Source organism: Dermacentor andersoni, chromosome 1 (assembly GCF_023375885.2).
Source record: "Dermacentor andersoni chromosome 1, qqDerAnde1_hic_scaffold, whole genome shotgun sequence".
Taxonomy (NCBI): Eukaryota; Metazoa; Arthropoda; class Arachnida; order Ixodida; family Ixodidae; genus Dermacentor; species Dermacentor andersoni.
Window position 1 is genome coordinate 156,576,305 of NC_092814.1, and position 10,627 is coordinate 156,586,931.

The 10,627-nt window shown below is 47.6% G+C and overlaps 1 protein-coding gene across 1 annotated transcript in view; it reads left to right on the forward strand.

Annotated features, from left to right (window-relative positions):
• LOC126547427 (ubiquitin-conjugating enzyme E2 C-like) overlaps positions 1-9,335 on the forward strand; it is a 32,162-nt gene extending 22,827 nt beyond the window's left edge. Inside the window, exon 5 of the mRNA XM_050195430.3 lies at positions 8,925-9,335. Coding sequence (XP_050051387.2) covers positions 8,925-9,043 — 119 coding nt within the window. The 3' untranslated portion in view covers positions 9,044-9,335. The remainder of the gene's footprint in view (positions 1-8,924) is intronic.
• The last annotated feature ends 1,292 nt before the right edge of the window (positions 9,336-10,627 follow it).

The window sequence follows — 10,627 nt, forward strand, 5'->3', positions numbered from 1 at the left end:
AAAGGAACAACACAGTAGTGCAATCACAAGGTTATTTATTGCACCTTTCATAAACCAATGCCTGCTAGCCGAGTTGCTATCCACAAAACATGCTGATCTGTGTGCGGGACAAACCTAGAAAGTCCGACTCACCGCAACCGGATAGCGAGCGAATATGTTCGCCCCCATGCTGGACACCAACGCCTGGTCATTCGCATGTACGGTCATGCAAATGGTGGCATGAGATGGCCTCACAGAAGCTTGCATCAGCACACGCATGGAACATCCGCGCCGCTTGCTGATCTTGAGCCAAAGAGGGAAAGCCCACTGCTATTCGCGCCCCAGTAACCTGGCTGTTAGGTGGTGTTAGTAGTGCAACACTGGCGCCATCTATTGTAATATGCTGCAATCACACCGACCACCGCCGGCGCAAAGCCATGCAGAGAAGCCAGATAACAGAAGACGCAAGAGCCATGCAGGGAAAACAGCATTAGGGGATGCGTGAGAGTCGAGCACCTCCACATCCTCCCCAACCTTAAATCACTGCATACTTCGGTGAAACATGTCACATAGTCTAACCTCAATGTGTGCTTCGTGAACAAGGGGTACATGCGGCAGTAACCATACCAAGAAAATGTTCATGCACTGTCCATAACCCGCACCGACTATGTCTAGGGTATACCGTTGACATCCGTTGGTCGCAACATCAGCCTTGCGACTTGACGGCATGACTCCAGGCCAGAATCCCAAAAATGATGAAGAACCAGTCTGCACGAGCAAGTGTTGCTTGTGCCAACGTGCCCTGCAGGCGAGAGCCGCAGTAGCTGTTGGTAACTGCCACCTCTTTTAACAGCCACCAAGGGATGCGAGCGGGACACAGGCAGCCAGCCGCTGCAGTTGCTTTGGTGGACTGACCACATATCTCCATAACCTAGGGTGGCTCAATCGTAGTCCAGGGCAGCAGCTCAGACAGTGTGCAGTTGACAGCAAACCAGGGGTGACTATGCTCACGCTGCGTACACTCAACACCCTCTGCAAACACTAAATTAGTGCAAAGGGGAGGAATTGTGCATGTGCATCGCCCATGTGGTGCGGTGTTCAGTCCGGCGACAAAATTTCGTGCAGATATCAGATGCGAAGTTCGTGTGTACGAAGCTTGCTCTCTTGAGTCGAACGAATAATTTCAATTCGTGCGAAGCTAACTAGAATGAGGGAAGCAAAGCGCGACACCTCAACGCCCTGGTCCAACCAACAAGGTGTGTCCCTCCACGTGTGACAGGCAGTTTCATAATGCCTTAGGCCTAATGCGTTGTTACCCTGACAACAACCGGAATCCAAAAACAACATCCAAAATGGGTGCAATACAGGCAACTACTAGGAGATGTCAGCTGTGAGGTGGTCCTACCCCGCTCGGTGCACACAGCATCTGAGTTGACGGCGCCCACCGTCCCGGACGGTGTCGGAGTGCCCGGTGCCAGGCCGCAATACTAGACATCCCGTAGCGGCACCTGTGGCCCGGGCCACCTGGCTTCCAGAGTCATGACTTCACCAGAGTCGGAGAGATAGAAGAAGCTAGTTACATCAAAAATTCGGACCACCCACGTGCTCGCTCTCTTCTGGCTTGCCAATGCTCCGAGGGTGCTGGGCCTTGCTCTCCCTGGATGCCGACCACATGGCTTTCGTACCGACGAATGTTCTTAAATAGAACTATCTAAAAGGCTTAGCATTGATACGATCTCGACCGGGTGAGGTAAATTTTCACTGCAAGAATCTAAAAACGACGACGAAGCTGGGCATCGTGAAGAAAGTAGAAAAGATTGTATTCACTTCATTGGTATATGGTTGCGACTCTTATCTGAGTCCTGAGCGGTTCTGATTAACACGGGGGCCAGGACGGCCTTATATAACCCCTTGTTGTCTTGTGGTCGCCGCTGTCTTGGGGAGCCTGTGGAAGTATTAGTGTTTTCGTCTGGTTCTGCTGTCGACGACCCCTTGCCCTTTGGGTTTTCTTCTCTTAGTCCTTCCCTTTGTGTCAGCTCGGGGAAAAAAAGGGTGACGCAGTTTCGGAGAAGAGGGCAATTACGTCGACATGGGGATGCCCACTTGAATGCTTCTCACACTTGACAGGTGGATGTCCAGGCTTATTGTAACAGCCTTTTCTGGGATGAGGCAAACCATCTTGTCATGGGAATATACGCCTGAATATCTCTCACGCTTGACAGGTCGATCATAACAACATGTTGAAAAGTTCAAATGCTGCAGCAACTGTCGCCTCGCTCGAGAAAGCATACCGCCGACGCTAGCGATCAAAATCCACTCTAGGCCTATGCTTCGGTTCAAACAAAGGTTGTCTTCAAACCAAGCAAAACTGTCAAAACTATTGTCTGATGCCTCAAGAGGTCCATGTTGGGCAGCCAGATGTGGGGGCCTCACACATGCTCTTGGGTCAAAGGAACGACAACACAGTAGTGCAAACAATCGCAAGGGCATTTATTGCACCTTTCATACATGCGAATGCCTGCTAGCCGAGTTGCTATCCACAAAACATGTTGATGGGCACGCGTGACAAATCTAGGAAGTCCGACTCACTGCGACCGGATAGCGAGCGAATATGTTCGCCCCCATGCTGAATGCCAACTCCTGGCATTTGCATGTATGAACATGCGAAGAGTGATGCGCTCCTAGCCCCTGTGAGACTGTCTCGCAGATGCATGCATAGGCACACGCATGGAATGTCCACAAGCCAAAGAGGGCTACTCATGCCACAGCAACCCTGTCATTAGGTGGTGTTAGCAGCGGAACACTCGCGCTATCTATCGTAATATGCTGCAATAACACTGACCACCGCCGGAGCAAAGCCATGCGGTGAAGCCAGATTGCAGAAGATGCGAGATCCATAAGGGAAAAGTAACGGGACGTGTGAGAGTCTCGAGCGTTGCCACAAGGTATGACCCTTCAGATGCATTTTTTTCGTAAACTAAGTCTTTTTCTTGGCACAAAACGAGCACTGTGAGGTTTCTGGAATGGCATTTCAACAGTCGACGTTGACTTAGTATAGGCCTTCAGACTCCCAAGACTGGTATTTGCCAAAAATATTAGTGCCTGTGAGTGCAACACACACACAGCCTTTTGTCCAGTCTTACCTGCAAGCATTTTGGACGTGTATTTTTGTAACTTTTCGTTCTAATCAAGTAGTACAAGCACACCTCTTTGAACATGTTCCCCAAGCTGTGAACTTGGCTCTTGCAAATCGAGGATCAGCCCAAAAAGCAAAACTGAGCACTGACATATAACTAGAAAGCAAACTTGCTGCAAACTTTGCTGCAAACATTAGCATCCATCTTTCTTCATCCTCTACCTTGCCTGTTTACCTTTTGAAAACTTCAATACTTTGTATACGAGTGGCTCCTTCATTGGCTGCTTTTGTTCATGGGCTATGTTCACTGACATTGCATGTTTAAGAGAAACTTGCATGGTAAATTGCTTCTTAGTGCCATGCTTGTAGCATATATCATGAGTACATTTGTGGCAGCAATTGTAATAAGATTGCATTTGCACCCTCTGTATCATTTAGGTTGTCACGGATACGGGGAGCTACTATTCATGCTTATATGGTTATTACCGGTTAGCTGGCTGTTAGAAAACCACCAAGACCTGCTGTGCGGGTCTTGGCGCTGGCCCGTAAGTCCGCTTCACTGTGCTGCCATACTTCCTTGGGGCAACGGAAATATGCGGCGACCACGCAGGTGGCAAGATAGTATGCTGCTATGTGTTTTCGTGTTGCTGAAAACTTGCAGTAAACAGCGCAGATGGCTGGCAGGAGGTTTCGAAAATGCACCAAAGGCTGCCAGTTAGTAGTCGGGAGTTGAGCACTACTTCACTGCCACGTCACTACATGCGCACATACGACAGACGCAGAACTTGTGTTGTGTACCCATTTTCGATCATTGTGGAAGTTGCAGTTCTTGCTCCCGTTGCTGACGTAGGGTCTTTGCCACTTGAAATGCCTGTGTTGCTGAGTGGGAGGTGAACCCAGCATTAACAGTGGTCAGTGATGATGGCATGAAATGGTAAAACTTGGTGAAGCTTACCTGTGGGGGAGATTGTAGACTCAAACCTTCCTGAGAGCTAAACTTTCTTTGCTTCAACCCTTCTCTCTGGCACCCAGAGCACAAATATACCTTTGATATTTTTTTCTGACCATGCAAATAGCTTATGGGGTGCAAGGGTATGTCGCTTGTAGGGTCTCTGAAGACTTGCCCTGGCTGCCAGCTGCTTCATGGTGCCGCCAATGCCATCGAAAATGCTTTTACCATGAGAGGTCGCGAAAAAGTTTCACTCTGCAGCTAAAATCATTTTCATGGTAGCACAAGTTTACAAAATATTTATTGTTCTTGTACTGTGACGATGCACTGTTGGAAAAGTGAACTTTTTTGACATCAGGAAGTTCATGTTCTAAGACATTGAGTACTTCATCTTGAAATGTAGCCACTGCAGCTGTAGTGTGTTTGAGACAGTCCAAAATCACAAGTGATTTTGCCAGAAGAGAACTAGTTTTTTTGCAGATAGTATGTGACGAAGGGATGCAATGTGGCTTGTGTATTTACCCAGTGGTATGATTGGGGAGCATCTTGCACAAGGAAACTGTAATTCTCTTCGAAGTCCAATTGAAGAATCAACTTGTCACCCTTTAGGTTCGTTTTGAGGTCTCTTAAATATTTATTTTGCTTGCTGCTTGCTCACGAAGTGGTGTAACTTTAGCTCTTGTTGCATGTCTAAAAACAGCGGGCACAGAGAGGAGTTCCACGAAGGAGTCATACGTGTTTGTGTCTTCCTTCCGTAACTTCCGTCGTGTTTGGTATTTCTGTGCATATGACGAAGTGATCGCTGCCCTGTTCATCCATATGTAGTTTGCTACATTTCGGAGTATCGTGAGGTCTGGCGTAGTATTGCGTCGCGTCGACGTACCCAATCTGGTGGGGAACCTGTGGTCCGTCACCAGGGTGAGGGACAGGTCATCTATTGCGCGCGAGAGGTTGTTGCTGCTAGGCTTGATGGTGGGGTAACCCCACGATGGGTGGGGGGCGTTGAAGTCACCTGCGATAATGAGCGGTGAGTTTCGTGCCAATGATGTGGCTTTAGTAAGGATCGCGTGGAAGGATTGTTTGTAGTGCGTGGGGGAGCTGTAGACGTTCAGTACAAAAACGCTTTGTTTTAAGAGTCGGTTAGGTACGAGCTCAATTAGGATCGCCTTGATGCGACTGTTTTTCAGTAGGACGTCATGAACGATGTGCGCGATTTTTCTATTAACGAGCGTGGCGATGCCTCTCCTGGCGTCTCCTGCTCTATTGGAGACCGGGCTGTACCCTGAGAGCGTTAGGGTTTTCATAGGGTTTCTTGTAATAGTATTACGTGCGGCTTTTTGGTTTGAATTTTTAGGTACTGTTGCAGCGAGGATTTGCGTTTCACGTAGCTAGCGCAATTCCACTGCCAAATTTCTAAGGTATCCCGTGTCGTGTTAGCCATGATGGTTTTGCGGGGGATATATCAGTGGCGAAGAGTGCTGAGTCGTGTCCATCTCTTGTGGCTGACTAGCTTTGTTTTTAATTTTTATGCCGACTTTCTTTTCCACCACTTCTACACGATTTGCTAGGGTATGGATACTTTCTAGGTTCTCTCGCGTGAGGCGCAGAATTTCGCCTACGGTGCCTTGCGGTGCATTACTCTCTTCTTCCGTCTCTGGGAGCAGAGGGGGTTTGTATTTGGCTGTGCTTACTTTTACATTTGTCTCTTGCGGTGGAGCTTGTTTGGGAGCTTTAAGGGTTTGAATCTGCTGTTTCGCATCATTAAGCTGCGCTGTAAGCACTTGTGTGGTGGCTTGGAGACCCGCTAGTTCCTGTCGTAGGGCTGTGACTATCTAGCTCACATGCTCAGGCAATGAAGACCACGTTACCTGTTTGGTAGATGAGGCGTCCTGTTGCTGCTGCTGGTGCTGTTTCCCTTGTACTCGGTCAGCCCACGTGAGTTCGGTGTGGCCGGATGTAGGGCGCGCCCTCTGGAGTGGGAGTGGCTGCTACGAAGGGCTCTGTGGCGCTCGGGTGTCGGCGTGACCGGGCGACTCCTTGTGGTCGCTACAGAAATTCCCGAGGTGATGCTCGAGTCGCGGTGACTGGCGCCGCTTGGTCCTCGGGAGAGGCTGCGGCTGCGTTGGTTGCGTCTGCGGCGCTGTCTCTGTCGCAAGATGTAAGGGACTTGAAACTTGCGTTTGCAGTCCTTGTCGGCGGTGGGGTGTGGTCCGCCGCACAGGGTGCAGTGAGGAGTACACTGGTGATCTTCTGGCAGTGTTTTGAGCCCACGGTTCCGGCATCAGGAGGTGTTCGTATTAGGGCACACATCCGCACGGTGACCGATGTTGCCACAGTTGTTGCAAACTTCCGTGTGTCTGCGAAAGAGTGTGCATCAAACAATGCTTGCTCTGCAGTAGATGTAACTTGGTACTTCCATTCCTTGGAAAGAGATTGTCACAGCTGTGGTGTTCTTGATTCCCTTCACCTCCAAGGCATTGGGGTTGCATTTCGTGACGATCAGTTCTCGGATTTGGGAGCTGTTGAGCTCGAGGTCAATGCCTCAGAGTACGCCCTTGCAGGTATCATCGGGTGGAGCTGGGTATACTGCGACCCAATACATAGTATCTTTCATGCTAATCTGTTGCACCGTGGCATATGCTCTTGCGTTCTGTTCACTGGGGGTGCAGATGAAGATATTCTGAGTTACGTTGGGGCAGATGGAGTCTTCCCTGAAGTCTTGAGCCAGGGCTGCTGCCATTGCGAGGGCTTGCTCAACCTGCACTGGTGTGGATTTGGCCACGTTGAGACCGTCTCGGGGGGGGGGTCTCACGATGATACGAAGCATGTCCCTCGGTAGCTGAGGAAGTCTCGAGGTAGCGACGAGGTGCTGGTATGCGCTGTTCGGTCCAGCGGTGTGATTGCCGTCCCTTTGTCTGCCACATGTATTTGACGAACTTGTTCTTTGGGGTTGACTGGCTTGGTTTGCGGTTATATGCCGGGATCCAGCCCGGGTCATTCGCGTCTTCCGGCGATATCGTCTCACCGGTGACGATTTCCATGGCGGTAGTGAGTGACTTGCGGTGTTAGGCCTAGGCCTACCTGCCTTTGCACGCCGAGGTTGAAAATTCTTATGCTGAAAGTGTTGAGAAAGAGTCCACCCACCGAAATAAATCCGGTATCCATGGAATCCGTGTAACTTGCAGCTTTCGTTGGTACACAGTTCACTTCGATTTGGGGTGAATAACCTCGTGAAATCATTGATATCGGGAGCCGATGTTTGTGCGTCCACAAACATCCACAAAAGCTTTTCCACAAAAACGAACATTGTTTCGGCATCAGGAAAAATAAGTTACATGAAAACTGCTCTTCAGACCATTTCTCTGTTACTGCGTTTGCAATAGCGCTACTGTAACTCCCAATACTATATTATTTTAACACTAATGCTTACTATTTCTACTTGTGCGTTTATTTTATGCTTTATGCTCGTAAATTCGCCTGTTTGTATATATGTATACATATAAATTTGCATGCTAATTGACCTCATAGGACCAAATTGTATCATCAAGGTAAATGCATACGCACCAGCGGAAAAATAACAGCACTGGCAGTAGGCCAGATCACTGATGTTCCCATAGGGGAACCAAAAATTTCAATCTTTTATTGATTATACACTGCACCTGATTAAAGAAGATGAGGCTAACACATACGTTACAATCTGTATTAAAAAATGGTATTTTGTTGTTTACTTACAGGCCGGGCCTGGTCATGCACATGTGGGCCCTGGCTAAGCTTAGTTCAGTTGAATTGTGGTGCTTTACGTGGCAAAACCACAATGTAATTATGAGGTACGCGTAGTGGCATTAATTTTGACTGCCAAGGGGGTCTTTTAACATGCCCCTAATGCACGGCACACGGGCCCGGGCTTAGTAACACGGGCCGGGGCAGGCCTGGGCTCTGGCTTCATAAAGTGAACTCGGGCCAGGCCTGGGTCGAAGAATCAGGCCCGTGCAGTGCTCTACGGTATGGTACCTTCCTGCTATTTTTGAAAAATAAACACCATGCGAATTTGTCAAGTGGACAACTGACGCAGGGCATGCAGACGCAAAGCCGCATTAAAGCACCGTAGGGTCTAGGCGACGCTACAGAAGTATTCGCATGTCAAATCAACCCTTCTGTGCCTGCTGCGATATTTTTGCAGCTATAGCACTGCTTGATGTTGTGAGTTCAATCCCTCCACGGCAGCTACATTTTGACATTCTTGTATTTTTGTGAAATACAAAAATGCTTCTGCACTTAGACTTAGGTGCATGTTAAAGAACACCAGGTTGTCAAAATTAATCTGTACTCTGCCACTACGGCGGGCCTCATAATCCAATTGTGGGTATGCATGTACAGCCCCATAATTCAATTATCGTTCAACACATCTGCCACAATGCGATGTTCCATGTGAGGCTCAACCTCAACGCTCTCGAAGCTTATGAACAATGGAGCATAACGCCTCAAGCAAGCACGTCTCCCTGTGTGTTTTGTGTAATATGCAGAGAAACAGCAGTAGTGCACACAAGGTAGTGTTAACAAAAACTCACCGCTCTCATATTGGACTAAATGTTGAAGAAATTAAACATTTACTGTCAACATCACTGCAAATTATCATGAGTCAAAGCGAACAGCACAGAAAGCTTCGCTTACATCGATTTCTGCAGTGCGTGGGATCCGAATAATTTTTTTTATTTGTTGTTCATTGTACGCACTTCTTGCTTTGACGCTACTTATCTGGTCAGAGTTGCATAACTGTATTTAAGTGCCTGAAGTATGTATTTCTCAACATAACATTCGGGTGCCTCGCTAACATTGGGTCTTGCTCATTGTTTTTTCCAGAACCCAATGTGTCAAGCCCACTGAATGGCTATGCTGCAGAGATCTGGAGTAATCAGGTCTTGTACAAAAAGGTGCTGCTGGACAAGTATGAGAAGAAAACCAAAAACTTGGAATCCTAGGGTTCCAAAAGCTGTCTTGCCTCACTGGTGTGTCTCTGGCAAAAGTGCTTCTTTTTTATGGGTTAAGGGCAGGGGGACCAAGGCAGGCTAGGTGCACAGTGCGCACTATTCTTGTAATCATGTAAGGGAGCACGAGCTGTAAGTTATTTGAGCGCATTATGGATACACATAGGTCTGTGCTGGTTTGTTTGCCAGCTGATGGAACAGATACCTTTACATATGAAAGAAGTCATGAGTAGCAAGGGAGTCATTTTTATTTTTGTGTGTGCAAATAAAATTCTGTACAGTATGACTCCCCTTGTCTGATTTCGGCAGTGTAATATTTTTGAAGTTACACGCGCAGTTTATCGGCAGTGTTTCTAGGAAATAAGTACCAGGTATTACAACTCTCTGGAACTCGTAAGTTTAAGGCAAATCATATTTGTTCACTTTTGTGCGTCCAGTATGCAAAGTACTGTTTTAGTTGCGAGTGCATGCATTGTGTGGCCGCTGGTTGCAGGAACTTTTCCCTCCGCTCATTTGGTAGTAAAACACTTTCAATGTAATTGCATTATATTCTGCTACCTAAAAGTATGACTAAATGTTGCTTCAAATTACGCGATGTTACCGATATCTTTCATGTGTGACAAATTATTTCAGCAATGAGGGTTTTTCTAGACTTCGTAGCGTTGCCTGCTGTACCTGCCGTGGTTACTTAGTGGCTCTGGTGTTGCGCTGCTAAGCACGAGGTTGCGGGATCAAATCCCGGCCACGGCGGCCACATTTCGATGGGAACAAAAAGCAAAAGCACCCGTGTACTTTACATGTTAAAGAACTCCAGGTGGTAAAAATTAATACATAGTACCCCACTATGGTCAATATACGGATCATGGTTTCGGCACCTAAAACCCCATGATTTAATTTTTATGCATTACCTGCTGTGCACAAATGGAGTATAGAAGTGCTGCTTCCGTTACCAAAGCACGAGATCGTTACTTGCGAGCATGAGACCATTCATAGCGGGTATATTTTGATAAGAGACTGAAGGCAAAAACTTGTGTGCCTATTTGAGTGGAAGGTTCAAGACCTTCAGGTGGTCAAAACTCAACTTGTAGGTTCACACAGCTGGCTCAACTACTCCCCCATGCTGTTTAAGAACATATTCTTTTTTTTTTAACTTATCGGAGGTGATCACAGATGCCAATTTTGCATGTGCAAGGTGTTCTGCAATTATGTGCGACCTGTTTTCCTGTGCAGACTATGAGTGCACGAGGACCTCGGTGAGCTTTTGCCGAAGGTATGACATACATCTTGAGTTCTAGGAATGATAGCCTTGCTTCTGACCCTTTGCCTTAATTCTGTGTGCCTACTAATTCCTTGAGATGTGCCAGTTTGCAGTCTCGAGTATCATATTTCAGTAATATCACTTTGCGTCGGATGGGTAACTTTGAAGGCTTGGAGAACGTTTAGAGTTGAGACTTGGCTCAACTCGACAAGCTTTGCAGCTCTCATACCTAGTGAAGAACGTAAATTTAGTTTCACTTTGAGCGAGTGCACTTCATTGAGGGGTATTTTGGTGGTACCATGCTAATGTGACCCGCCGCG